Source organism: Amaranthus tricolor, chromosome 7 (assembly GCF_026212465.1).
Source record: "Amaranthus tricolor cultivar Red isolate AtriRed21 chromosome 7, ASM2621246v1, whole genome shotgun sequence".
NCBI lineage: Eukaryota > Viridiplantae > Streptophyta > Magnoliopsida > Caryophyllales > Amaranthaceae > Amaranthus > Amaranthus tricolor.
The window spans coordinates 30,315,209-30,329,762 of NC_080053.1; the positions used below are offsets into that span (position 1 = coordinate 30,315,209).

General features: G+C 31.6%; 2 protein-coding genes across 2 annotated transcripts; one reads left to right on the forward strand and one right to left on the reverse strand.

Annotated features, from left to right (window-relative positions):
- Positions 1 to 4,470: 4,470 nt before the first annotated feature.
- On the forward strand, positions 4,471 to 10,319 carry LOC130818161 (vesicle-associated protein 4-1-like). The gene is made up of 8 exons (XM_057684223.1): positions 4,471 to 4,928; positions 6,886 to 6,956; positions 7,120 to 7,201; positions 7,667 to 7,785; positions 9,366 to 9,443; positions 9,531 to 9,650; positions 9,938 to 10,017; positions 10,137 to 10,319. Exons 1-7 carry the CDS (start codon positions 4,655 to 4,657, stop codon positions 9,998 to 10,000), a joined length of 807 nt encoding a protein of 268 aa, XP_057540206.1. The 5' UTR covers positions 4,471 to 4,654; the 3' UTR covers positions 10,001 to 10,017; positions 10,137 to 10,319.
- Positions 10,320 to 11,359: 1,040 nt separating this feature from the next.
- LOC130818160 (uncharacterized) lies at positions 11,360 to 14,141 on the reverse strand. The gene is made up of 2 exons (XM_057684222.1): positions 13,242 to 14,141; positions 11,360 to 12,033 (listed from the first exon to the last, which is right to left on the reverse strand). The coding sequence occupies exons 1-2, from the start codon at positions 13,698 to 13,700 to the stop codon at positions 11,671 to 11,673; spliced, it is 822 nt and encodes a 273-aa protein (XP_057540205.1). The 5' UTR covers positions 13,701 to 14,141; the 3' UTR covers positions 11,360 to 11,670.
- Positions 14,142 to 14,554: the final 413 nt, after the last annotated feature.

Consider the following 14,554-nt stretch of genomic DNA (forward strand, 5'->3'; position numbering starts at 1 on the left):
TAAGATTTCACATAACTATATTTTAACTTATAAGTTGAAATTAAAATACAAATTACGAGTGATGAGTGAAAACTAAATAGTGAGAAAAAATAAATGGGACTTATAGGTAAAATAGGAGGGAGTATTATTTATTTTAAAGTTTACAATGAAGGTGACCTCTATTTGATCTAATGTTATCCCTCTAATGAGACAAAGTTACTCTGATATACAAAAGGTATTCTTCTTCTAGGATGTAATTAATATATAACTTGTATTTTTGTATTGTTTTGGTTTAAAATTCAACACATAGATAATAAATTTTAATTTTATTTAACGCGTTATAAAATAATAATTTATTTTTAAGTTTACAATCATGATGACTCTTATTATATTACAATGTTATCTCATTTACATGAAAAAGTTACTCTTTATTACATACTTTAAAGTAATTGAAAAAAAATGAAAAAAATAATCACGTGATTTTAATTTTTTAATTTTTTAATAATGGAATGAAGTGTAAGAGTATAAGAGTAAAGTGGAATAGACTATGATGAAGTGAAATAAAGTATAAGAGTATAACAATAGAGTAAAATGTAAGAGTTGGTCTACAAATATTAGCGCGGACTAAGTCCATACTAGACTTTTACCATATGGTTTGGTACTTAGAAAATTTGAAAAACATAAGTGAAAAAATACAAAAAAAAAAAAAACTAAATAAACTAAGAATCAAACTTATTCCAAAAGTAAGCGTGAAATTCCCAATTCTGAGGTTTGAGGCTGTTCGCAGTTAGTAACTGCGAACAGGTCAAAACAGACAAAATAGATGTTCGCACTTACTAACTGCGAACAGCTATTTGACCTAAAAAAACCAAAATAGTTGTTCGCACTTAATAACTGCGAACAGCTATTTGACCTAAAAAAGAAATATTTTTTTTTGCTGTTCGCAGCAGCTATTTTGTCTGTTTTGACCTATTTTGTCTGTTTTGACCTGTTCGCAGTTACTAACTGCGGTCTGCGAACATTCTCAAACCTCAAATTTAAAAATTTCACGCTTACTTTTGGAATAAATTTAATTCTTAGTTTATTTAATTAATTTTTTTTAGCCTACAGATTTTAAATTTCCTGGTACTTAACGTATTGTTTCTCAAGTATCTGAAATTGCTTTCAATGGACTTTGACTACTTAACATAGTAACAATCAATATTTTCTGCCTAAATCACTTGATTCTCTCTTTAAATAGAATTAAGTACATTCTTTCAAAAACAAAAATAAAATATGCACGATATTTGAATATTTTGTTCCTTAATTAAATGGAACACAAATTATTATACTATGAGATAGAGATGATTTATTATGAGACAGTCTGAATACGCATATGATGAGTGATGATGATAATGAAAACAATCGGTCTTTTGAGAGACCGTTTCTCAAATAGACGTTTTTCGGACTCAATCCGTTAAAGACTTTAAAGTTTAATTCTTACTTTTGCTTTACATTTTTTTAATGGGTCAATTCAATTAGAGATGATCTCTCAAAGAAACCGTCTCTTACAAGAATTTGTGTTTTAAAAGTTCATACAGTATATTAAAAATATTAACTTTATATATCAATTCATCAAATCATATATATTTTTTTCATAATTTTCAAATAAGACAATCTCAACCCTAAGAATATTTATATTAGGTTGTCTCAATATATCCTTATAACGTCATTAAAGTAATCATTTATGATTTTAGTGAGCTTAATTATAATGATTATAGATTATTTGAAGTGATCAATTAATATTTTTGAAGTGATTAAGTATAATTTTAAAGTAATTATTTATAATTTTAAAATATTCATTTACAACAATTTTTGCATGAGACCGTCTCACGTTGAGACATGACTATACAAGCAGCCAAATTATTTATATTTAAAAAAATTAATTCAAAGCTGAATCTAAATTGTTTCATATATATATATATATATATATATATATATATATATATATATATATATATATATATTAGAAAAATAATGTGATTGTATGGATCCGTTTAGTAGTGATACAATTACAAGACTTGGTGAAATTCACAAATTCTTGTGAGAGACCATCTTTAATTGGGCCGACTTATTATATATTTTTTAATATATTGTAAGTAAACATTAAGAATAATGTAAGTAGATATCTAAGATATTGAAAGTAGGCATTAAGAATACAGTAAGCAGATATTAATTTTTAATGGGATGGACTTGAGATAGATCTCTCAAAAAGACAATTTCTCAAGAGACTAAGACAATTTCTCAAGAGACTAGCTGGACGTAATTTATCATATGGCATATACTACACAAGTATACAACCCAGATTTTTTAAAGGCCCATTTCAATCTAATCGAATTTAGTTAGAGGCCCACTGACCCAGCCCGTGGTGTGGCACTGGAGGGCCTGCTGCCACTTGCCATCTCCCGAGTATATCAAAATACAGCTAGTCTCTTGAGAGACGTATCTCAAGCCTAGCCTATTAAAGATTAATACCTACTTATCATATTCTTAACGCCTACTTACATTATCCTTAATGTTTACTTACCGTATCCTTAATGTCTACTTTCAATATCTTTAATGTCTACTTATATTATTCTTAATGCTTACTTATAATTTTTTAAAAATTATATAATGAATCGGTTAAATTAAAAATAGTCTCTCAAAAAGACCGTCTTTCTCAAGAATTTGCGACCAGAATATTGTTTAAATGCCAATGTAATTCCCCAACTACCCAAGTTCCATCAACCAAGACCCACAGTTTGTTAATGCCCTAAACCGCCTATCCTATCGGTTAAGACAAATACTCTGACCTTTGAGTTTAATTATTTTAATTGCAATTTTTTATCAGCTTTTTTTTTTATGAGACCGTTTCCGAGTTCATACGAAAAATTCATCATGATAAAAGTTTTTATTATTAGGCTATTTAACCCAAGTAAGAGGTACGTTTCATGTGAGACCGTCTCACTATGAGAGGGCCTCAATTGAATCAATCCAAACTCCTTAAAAAATTATTAGCCTATACAATTGTGAATTCAAATTTATTACTTTTTATATTTTTTCACTAATAAACTATTTGTATTCATACCATATGTGCTGCTTGGTTCATATTCTACAAGTTTGACGGCCAAAGCAAAAGAGCTCCCCAGTCCCCACACGGAAAAGAATGTGAAAAGTCAACGTAAATTTCAACCCCATCTTTTCTACTTAACACAATAACACTTCTACTTAAATCCTATGCCAAAAGATTAAACTACTTATGATGCGTTTTGTTATTGCTATATTATTATAAGGAAAATTATTAGAAACTATCTAAAAAATTTATATTTATTAAAAATTATTTAGAAAATTTTTTTGTCAAAAATTACCTATAAAGTCTATTGTTTTTTAAAGAATACCTATTAACGATTACCGTAAAATAATCATTACTAAACCAAGTTTTAAACAAAAAAAAAATCATTTTCAATTTCTTACTTTCCCAAACTCAATATAAAATTTCTTCCATTTTAAAGCTTGAACACATGATTTTAACGGGGAAGAAGAAGGAAGAAGATGAAGAAAAATCGTTCTTCATTCGAAATTAAGGTTCTGTTTGCTTCCCAATTGAAAACTAGAATGGGATTTTATACAAAAAAAAAGTCACGTAGTTTTCATGTGAGATGAGAAAACAGTATTTTGGATGAAAAACGTTAATAGATAGTCTTTAACCAAAAAATAAATAAATTTGTATGTAGTTTTTGACAAAAAATATTATAGGTAATTTTTGACCAAACTAAGCTTTTTTTAGGTAATTATCAATAATTTTCTCTTATTATAATTACATAAGTTGAAAAATCAATATTAGTAAAAGCTTAAGGCTTTAAGTTGTTGGTTGAAGTTTAAAAACATCTTAAATATTTTAATCTACTCTCATTCACGAGTGTTCTTCCGAGAAGAAGTGTAAATAATCGCGTAAAAACTTATTTTACTTCTAGCTAATAACAAAAGTCTAACCTTTTTTCTACTAATTTACAATTCTAAATTCTAATTCCCTTATGATTTTAAAATTTGTTGGATTTGAAATAGAGTTTGTTTTAGTAAAATTAACATATTTGAACAAGATGCGTTAAACGACATGTTGGATTAATAAATAAAAAAAATCAATTAATCAATTCAATTTTTATAATTAGTTATTAACTATTAGTTATCCACGATTTGTCAAATAGTGCGAAAAATAAGCTTTAATTTACATTAATTATAAGTCATGACATTATGTCATAGATCTATCCTTTTTATAATTCTTTTTCTTTTTTACTTTGATTATTCTATTATTTTTAATTTTATCTTTTTATAGTTATAATTATTTACAAGTAATTATTATTGACTAATATTTTAAGTGCAATTGACACATTGAAAAGTTGAAATTAACCAATTAATATATATTTCTTCAAGAAAGCCCCACTTTAATTACTATTTTCTTTAAAATAGAAGGCTATTGGCCAGTAAGAGTAACCAACTCTGAACTGTTCCATTTCTCTTTCTCTCAACTTGCCATTTTTCTTTAACACGCTCTTATTTTTTTGGTATAATTAATATTTATATTTATACATGAAGTTAGAGAACATTCACACTTATTGACCGGAAATACCCCCAATATCCGATCACCGGAACCCTAATTATGGCTACTAAATTGAAATCTTCTGAAGTGAAGCTATGGAGGCTCTGCAATTTCTGGCAATCCAATAGTAATACTCCTAATACCACTCAAACTTCTTCGTCTTCTACACAACAACTTCACCAGAATCATCATAGTTATCGCTCTAATTACGATTCAATTCAGCAAGGAATTTCTGTTCCGAGGTCTAAACCTACTGTTTCTTCCGTTGCTCGTTCTTTGCTTCCGGCGAAACGGCGGCTTCGTCTTGATCCTCCTAATCATCTCTATTTTCCTGGTGAGTTTTTGTTCTGGTCTTTCTTTTTTTTGTTTATTTTTCTGTTTGATTTTGAATTTTTGGGATTTTAAGAGTTTTTTATTGGGAGTTATTTCTGTAGGAATTAGAAATTTATTGGAAATAGCATAATCAATAAAGAACATGGAATAGCAATTCTAAGGAATTTATGAAAATTTGTATCAAGAGGAGGAATCTTTAGCACAAATGAGATAACCAGACTCTATTAAGCTAGAAAGTAAAAACTCTTTTCAGGTGGATTTTCAACAAGGGGAAAAATGGTTAGCGGATATTATGTGATCGGAATGTACCCCTAAAACTAAAGGACCATTAGACCGGTACTTCTAGATGGATATGAATGTTGGAATGTTAGAAAGGATCCGGCACTTCTATATGGATATGAATGTTGGAATGTTAGAAAGGATCATAGTTGAAAATGGAAGTTGCACAAATGCGAATGCTTCAGTGAAAGACCAGGCAAACCTTGAGGCAAAGAATTTGAAACGAAGATATAAAAAAGGGTTAGAGCAGAAAATATTGAGAAATAGGTGAAAGGTAATCATTTGAAATGGTTTGTGTATGTGCAAAGACGGTGTATTTTAAAAAAGAAAGAAAGTGGAAGTTCGGGGGACTTAAAAACAAGGGGAGGAAGGCCGTAGAGATCCTAGAGGACAAAAGCGGAAAAGGATACAGAGGAATCATACTTACGGATTGGGATTGTAGAAAGTTGAAAATAGTAGAGAAGAAGAATCCACGTGGATGAGAAATTGATATATTAGTTCATCTAGCCGACCTTGTCTTTTAAATTAAAGATCTCAATCTTTTGGGATTAAAGCTCTGATTTTACGTTTGTTGTTGAATAGTCAACCAAATATTTGTCTAAGTGAAATTTTTTTGATTTCAATGTTAACCAAATAATATTGCCCAATTGGAAAGCAATTAATTCAAATGTGAACTACATTACTCCTTAATTTGGATTTCTTATTGATGACTTACTTCCATGGAGATTGCTGGAATTGGATTCACTACCACAATATATTTGAATAAGATCAGTATAGATAAACTATTTGACACACATTTTTTTAAAGCCTAAAGGTGAATGCTAATGTAGTGGTTGTTTAAGAGGAATTAGTTATTATAGAGTGCTTTATTAAATTTTGTTTAATTGATTATGTGCTTATAAAGGACTTTGGTATTGTGAATGTAAAGGTACTAACTTAACCAAATGTTTAAGCGAAAGATTGTAGCCCCTCAAACAAGAGCCCCATGTATTAGACGTGTGGTTGCTCATGCAGCACAATTCCTATTCATACCTAACAATTTTTTATGCACTTGAAATGAGGGGCGAATGAGATTTATTCATACCTAGCGTTATTTATTCATACAAGAATGAAATGTTTGGTAAATGGCTTTTAAACCAAATGAAAAGTTGATTTTCAAGTTAAAACATTCATTTTAACCCCTTTTTTCTTTAATAAATAGCCAACAACCAATTTACCAAATATCTTCAGTTGTCTTAACTGTTAGCAAATCAACCAACATTTTCGGCTGGTCAAACCGGCTAGTAGCTTCAAAAGATCCCGTGTCGATTGTCAAGTAACCAAGTCAACCAAAAGCTTTATTGGCCCCATGATATCCTAGTAGGTGGGGAAAAGATGTGGTTTATAGTGCTCTATTGGCCCAGCAAGTGGATTTTGATTCCATTCAATATGCTATGTTTTTATTTGTTTTTTGTTTATATAAGTATTTTGAGGAGAAATGTAACAATTTCAAGACGATAGAGGAAGAATGTGTTAATTTGTGCTCTAGCAGTGGGGAAGGTGGAGTCTAGCAAGCGCTCAACTTGAATTTGCTATGACAACACTTATATTTATGCAAATCTTAAATATGCTTATGCATTTGGCAATTTCCTTCTGTTTCTTATCATCTTTTGTGTTTCTCTTTTCTTAAATGTTTAAAGATGAACCTGGTAAACAAGTTAGGAGTGCAGTGAGGATTAAGAACACAAGCAAATCACACGTTGCTTTCAAGGTATTACTTTTCAGTTATAGTGGCAGTTAGAATTTTCTGATTTATTGTTTTCTCCGAAGCATGTATAATATTTAAAGTAGACCTGTTAAATATTGATTTTATGTGACTTGCCATAACTGATTTCCAATAGCTCTGAAATGTCTGCACTATCTTTTTGTCTCAGTTTCAAACAACAGCACCTAAAAGTTGCTATATGCGCCCACCTGGTGGCATCCTTGCTCCTGGAGAGAGTATTGTTGCAACCGGTAATATATCCCTGCCCTATTCGATTTTCTACATAAGTCGTATTCTTGGTTTTTTGAAGTCTATGCTGTAAACTCGCTTTTGGGAATATCTATTCGTTACCCTTGGGTTCAAATCTAAGTGTTCTAGCAGTCAACTTCCTGTTTTGTTACTGTAGATTTGAAGTTTTTTGAAATTATACTAAGTTCATTGTTATGAGCTGGTTGGAAATCCTTAACTTTTTGGTTTTTCCCATGTAATTTCTTTTCAGAAGAAATTTCCACCACTTCCTAACAAATATGTTAAATTTGTTCAAAAAACTTTTTTGTGAATGCTACAAATGGAACTTGTAAAAAGTTCCGTTCAAGAGCAATATTTCTACTGATTCAAAAGCAAAAGGATATTATAGATTTTTAAGCTAGGTACAACATTGAGTTCTGAAAAACACAAGGATGCTATTTAGAAAAATTGTTTTCTAATGGTGACAGTATTCAAGTTTATGGAGCAGCCAGAGAACAACGAGAAAATGCAAGATCTCAAGAGAAAGGTTAAATTTAAGATTATGAGTCTAAAGGTGAAAGAAGGAACAGAATATGCTCCCGAATTGGTGAGGATCTCTAAACCCCTTTCCTTGGTGTTTAGACATTTAAGTTTTCTTTTGCTCAAATTTTATTCTTCTGTGGTTTACTTTACTATTGAAAAATATTTCTAGTTGAATTCCATAAAGTTTAAATTTACGTCACCTTCTGGAGTAGTGAATCTTAAACTTCAGTAAGTTTTATGATTCTATGTCTATACTCTAAAATGGTGACAAAAGCGAAGAGGAATTGAAGAATATGAGTGCTACAGAATTAGAAATTTGGGATTTTAGAAGCCAAATTTCATTGGGCGTCATCTAGTTGAGAGAATTAACTTCAGTCAGAATGACATCCAAAAGAGACAAGTTGCAGGCTCGTGAACCTTTTATTAATGGGTATCGAGGTGTTTGGTGCAATTTACTTTGTTGATTAGTAACTCTTATCCTGTATGGGCTTCAAGTAATGTTAGAAATTGTTGCTCCAAGAATTAAATCCTATAAGAAATAAATTTTAATTGAACTGGCTGAGTTATTTCATGGACCATCTGTTTTTATAAGTTGTTATTTCATTGCTTTCGATGAAAGTGATAATTAAATTAGTCAATCAACAGACACGGCCGCTGGCAGTCTGGCACCACATCGCCTATGTCTTGTGGAGTGTTTGGGTATGTAGATTGCAGCGTATGGCTTAAGAGACCTTTTTGTCCGAGTTCATTTGCGTCTAAAAACATAGAGGTGTTCGGAAATTAGCTTACAACTAGTTGATCAAATCTTGTATAGACTTTAGATATGTAGTTTTTCACAATCATTTTCTTAATTGGGATAGGCAATTACTGGGATAGCAGCATTTTCATCTTGTACAATTAGTTATTCACTATGCTAGGAGTGGTAGTAAAAAGGTTAATTCTATCATGCAAGCTAACCAAGGAAAGTAAACAAGATGTGAAATGTTTTGAAGTCGAAAGTGTTGAATACTTCTTATTGTCAGATGCCGTCATCTATGCTTTTTGTGGATAAAAGCTCATGTATCTGTGAGGTAGAATTCTGTTTCCGGGTGTTAGAGTGTTGATATATGCACACTGACTTCACTTTTATTCCAAAACTTCTAGATGGAGTTGCAGTTTCTGCCATTTACTGTATGAATGGGTAAACTGTTGAATTTTTTTCTAACATGTGCTAGCTGTGTTAAATTTCCCTTACTGAAAGCACATGGACATGATATTTGGATTTTGTCGAATCAATCTGGTTAAATTCATTTTGAATTAAGGAAAATTACATGCATGTCAAGAGATGTACACTGACATATACATACCAAAGTCCACTGAACATATATGCAGAGAAACTGCAAATTTGTTTTCGTATCTAAACTACCCTTATTTGCAAAGGGAATGATGGGATCGGTCGTGTAAAAATGGAGAAGTTAGTCATCTTTTGTCCGTTTGACCTAAAATAACGGATTAGAGTACATTAAATATAATGAATTTTGCCTTGGGGAAACTCATCTCTTACAATAGTGTTCTGTATCTTCAGTAGTGGTAAGTTACTGATTGTGCTACAAATTAAATATCTAAATTCCCTCCTACTTTCTCAATACTACTCTGGTCCTGCAGTTTGATGAACAAAGAGACCAAGTCAATGTAGAACGGGTATTACGTGCCATTTTCTTGGATCCTGATCGTCCTAGTTCGGTGAGCTTGCTTGTGGAATTTTCTTTAGCCTCTATACTCCAAGCATTATGTCCCACATTTCTTGGGATAAATCTTATGTTGATGCAGGCTTTGGAGAAATTGAAACGGCAATTGGCTGAAGCTGATGCTGCTGTTGAAATTAGGAAGAAACCTGCAGCAGATAGTGGTCCAAAGGTGGTTGGTGAAGGTCTCGTCATAAACGAATGGGTGAGTTTTATATTGATAAGTTTACTAAAAACTTGATAAATTCTCTATTACACACAAGCACAGAAGAAGAAAAAAATAGTAAATGTATATTTTTTACACGAAACTTCTCTTATTTTTTGTCGAGTTGAGGAATTCTTAGGCCGCGCTTCCATTTATGGGTATAAGTTACCTCCGTCTTTCCCTCCCTGGACCCTGATCATAGTTTTCTATAGGCGAGATATACTGTGTATGATGATGAAGAATTTTTTTTACAAGAAATCTTTTCGCTTCAATGTCTTGAACTGCAGAAAGAACGAAGAGAAAAATATCTGGCACAGCAGCAGGGCGAAGCAATTGATCCATCAATATGAATTGCGTAGTTTTGGTGGTAAAGTGTCATTTCTCGCTATGTTCTTGTTTTTGCAATCCTTTACTTATGTGTTTTGTCACGGGTTTTATATTATTGTGTACAGTCAATAATTTGACTGCTTCGGTTCCTGCTTGTAGAATACACGATTCAGGGCAGCCATATTCTTCTTCTTGTAGATATTGATTGATTTTTGCTTTCTTTATGGAAGTAATTGCTTATATTATTTCGGCGGGGACTTCATTGAATCTGTTCGTTGATGGAACTTTGTATTGGATATATGCCATTTACGTATAGTCGGTCTTATCGTTATGGTAATTTCAGTTCCTAGTATCGATTACGGCACGTGATTTTCGTCAGTCGAGTTTTTTAGGTGGGAGTTCCTCCCATCATTTTGTTCAAATGTCTATAAATGCCCAACCCTAAATTTTTAAAAGTTTGATTTGCATTTCCCAAAAGTTGATTGGCGTTTTGTGATAAATTGTTTGATTTATGTAATTTTTAAGTGTCGTATTTAGGGCTTTACAAATAAAGTGGTACGTTTTGAGAGCTTAGCTACATCTGCGTACTTGGTAAATATTGTTTGTTATTTTATAGATATTATTAAATGATGAAACTCAACCGAGTAACAATAAATATATTTTATTTGTCCTATAAAATTTACCTCTTTTTTGTTTTTAGGCGTACTCTCACAGTTTCACTATTTTTAAAGTTTCATCCACACTTTTTTCTTACTTTAACAAATACCAATTTAATTCATATTTTTTAAATTGTTCTCTAATTATCTGTGAAGCAAATTTAGTGAAAAAGGAGAAGTGTACTTATTCTTGAAAGTTGATCCAAGTGACATGTTCGTTAGAAATCGACTATGGTTGCAAACTTGCAATTTGTTATCCAACCATGAATACGCAAATGCCTCTAATCTTATCTCTATAAATTTGTTTGTAATTTTCTAAACTTTTTGAATAATGTGATCTTGTGTAAATTTATTTTTCCAAATTTGATTTGATTTGAACATATTTTTGAGCAAAAATAGATGAATCAGTTTCGTAAACATAGTTTATTATTTTAAGTCTTTGAAACGCAATGTTAAGTGTACGCTTTTTAAACTTATTTAAAATTAATCAATAATTATATAATTTATTCAATTGCTTAATTGTAAAAATGTCAATAATTACTGTTTTAAAAATTAAATTGTCAATAAAATTAATAATTCCATAAGATTGCAATCTAGAAGATAGCATAAACACAAGTACACAAATCATAATTATACAACATTTGTTAAAAAATAGCATCATATCATCAAATGTTCAATTTTCTCTCCAAATCCTAGACCAAAGAAAATGAAACCAAATACCAAAGATTCACCTAACCCAAATGCAACTCTTTAAAAAGCAAGAAAGTGTTGCTAAGAATAGTCATGTTACAACTTACAAGAATAATGTTAAACCGTAATCCCAAAATATAGGATCGGTAGAATTATACATTTCATTACCCTTAACCTTATGCAAACTAGAGTTTACGGAGGTCAGATGGATGCATCCGTACCCTCTTTATAATCAACTAAATTAATGAACCAAAAAACATCAACACTTACGACTCCAACCCAAAATCAATTTACCTTCACATCTTCAACAAATTCACCAATTTTTCATCCAAATTTCCTTTACTAAATCATAAATTACTTGGAAGATCAAACTTTTGACAGCCAAAGATATGATGAGAACTGTTTTGTTGTACAAAGAGAGCAACACCACATTTAGTACTGTTAAAAGTATCCCACAATGGGAAGTTGAGAGTCCCTGTGATGTTCTTCTTAGCAGAAATGTCTTTAACGAAGCAAAGTTTTTCGAGCCTCCTAACGACAAAGTCGTTAGAGAGAACTCGATCTTTGTTCTCTCCCTTTGGACAATCGGTCACCAAGCCATTCTCGTACAATGCCACCATCACATTGGCTCCTTGATTATCTAGCTTCATCCTTAATTGTCCTGAAAGCGAGATTTGCAATGTTTCTGGTTCGGTTCTTTCGAAGTTTGCCTGGTTGCACAGATAACTAAAGGAGATTACATAATCGATAAACTATACTATGTATTGTTACACGGGAAAAATCTGATCAAAAATAAGCTTAATGGGTTTTCATCTTAAAATCAATTGGTATTAGGTGGAATAGTCCACTATATTATATTTTGATCATACTCTTTCGAATTCTTTAGCCGGATCACAAGTGAGAGTACAACAAAGTCCGAGTTATGTTTGTGTTTCCATTTTACTATTCATTTATCTATTTTGGATTATTATATATAATAGCAAAACGGTCTCATACAAGACGAGATGTCGTATATATGACAACAAACCTTGTAATAGCCCAATCCAACCCGATCCTTTAAATCAAAGCTCTTTATTGGTTCAATCTGTTCATGATCCGTTTAAGAGTGACCCGATTTTTAACCCATTAGGTTGACCCGTCCCATCAATATCTCGAGTTGAATCATTAAACAAAGTTGAGCTTGACATAACTTTCTAGTCTTGATGCCTAAACACCACATGTAACGACGTGGACCATAATAAACATCATTAGCTCGTACTCCCTCATCTATTTTTTTGATATTGCTAAACATTTTATTTTGAATTGTACTTCTATTTTTCTTTCTTTTAATTTAAGTAATCCCCATTTTTATTTTCTCTCACATCTCATCACAAAATTAAAAAATTTTCTCCTATTAACAAATTCATTTTAACTTCTAATCTCATCAACAAATACATTCACTCTCGCTCTTATTCACATGCATTTTCCATCACTTATTTATCTTTTATTCTTCGACAAAAAGTCAATAAAACAATCCTTATCTCTATTTAGCAACCTAAAGCAACAATAAGAGTATAAAATAATTGAACATACTATTATTCTTATGTCGAATACCAAATCAGATCTACGTAATCTTATCTTTATTCTCATAAAAACAAATTAGCTACTTCAATTTACTTTTATCTACAAAAATAATACCAAAAAGGCTATATCGGAATACTTTCCATGTCCACATTATAAAAACAACACGGTCTCATCAAGAGACGTACTTTCACATAGGTTAAACATTCTATCTAATACATATAATAAGAATATAAACTTTTTGTTTAAGATAATTTCTTCGAGATACAACCTTAGAGACATTAATTTTCAAAATTAGATTACTTGGCCTATCAAAATGAAAAAAAAATATACAAAAATAATTAAAATTAAATCTCACCTGAAAATTAGGGGAAGGAAATCTAGGAGCAGCAGCAATATTAGAGAGAAGATTATCCTCTTCATTACCAATACAGTGGGCCCTACCTTGAATCACTACTTGAGGGGTAAACATGGTATCAAGTTTTAAGGACTCAATATAAGCCTTTTGTCTAACAGTCCATTGACTTGACCCGTATGGATCTTTCCAGCCCATATAATCCCAATAATCCACATGAAAGCCCAATACAATTATGGGCTGATCCAATTTAAAATCTCCCCGGCCCAATCGTGACATTAAAAGTTCAGCTTCAGGGGACGTTTTACATCCTTGAGATGAAAATAGCTCCACCAAAACGGCGCCGTCTCCTCTCCTCTGCTCCTCTACTGCCACGTCAGACGTCGCCGCCACGTCGGTTTTTCCGGTTCGTAATGAACGGCTCGGTTTTTTACCGAAACAGGAGCTGAGACGGGGAGCCATCACGATTAGACGACGTCGTTTTGGCTCCGAGAGAGGAGAATACTATTGATTGGAAATGGAATTATTTAGTTATTTATGATCTGGGTTTTGCTTGTTTTGATTTGGGTATGAATGAAATTGAAAAAAAATAAAAAGTAGAGAAAAAGTTTTTTTTGGGGGGAATTGGGTTTTGGTATTTGGGAGGAAAGATTTGTGTGGAGAGGAGAGAAAGAGGGTAAAATTGATGAATTTGAGAATCTTAAGAGGAGGGTATTGAAATATTTAATTTGGGTTTGATAAGAAAATTATTTTTGTGAAGATTAATTTAGTGGAAAATACTAAATTGGTGAAGAGAGAATCAAATTAATTAAGTTTAGAGTTGCTTTCCTTAGAGATGCTCTGTTTTGTTCTGGTGGTGATGTTGGTAGCACGTTGATTGTCAAAGGTAGGAAGTGTTATGAGGAAAGAGACATACAACATTTGCATTGCGCCATGTTCAAGTTTGCTGATGAGACCAAGTTGTTTAAAATAGACCCAATGATCTGACATTCAACTAATTAAATCGGACTTTAACAAGGCTTGAAATTTATATAAAAACTATGTAAAAATCTATGTGGATATAAGACTCGATTTTAAACCAATTCAAATACTTAACCTAAATCACCCCGATAATCCAAATGAACTCTGAAATGGGGACACCTAGTTTTTAAAAGAAGGTTTAGATTCGATTCTCATTTCTCACCTGGTTTTAGGTTTGCTTCTTTTGTTCATTTTCTATCTAAGGTGTGCTTTTAAAGGAAGATTAGTTGAGTATAACTAGAAAAAGACTTGTAGGTCGTACCTTTTAGTTAAAGTAGTCAGTTGGTTAATCAATG

Bases quoted from the DNA above. Each gene is read 5' to 3' on its own strand.
- LOC130818161 (XM_057684223.1), top strand. From the start codon at position 4,655: ATGGCTACTAAATTGAAATCTTCTGAAGTGAAGCTATGGAGGCTCTGC. The intron at 4,929-6,885 runs GTGAGTTTTTGT...AAATGTTTAAAG, and splicing joins TAATCATCTCTATTTTCCTG to ATGAACCTGGTAAACAAGTT. The intron at 9,651-9,937 runs GTGAGTTTTATA...CTTGAACTGCAG, and splicing joins GTCTCGTCATAAACGAATGG to AAAGAACGAAGAGAAAAATA.
- LOC130818160 (XM_057684222.1), bottom strand. From the start codon at position 13,700: ATGGCTCCCCGTCTCAGCTCCTGTTTCGGTAAAAAACCGAGCCGTTCA. The intron at 12,034-13,241 runs GTGAGATTTAAT...CTGTGCAACCAG, and splicing joins TTCCTTCCCCTAATTTTCAG to GCAAACTTCGAAAGAACCGA.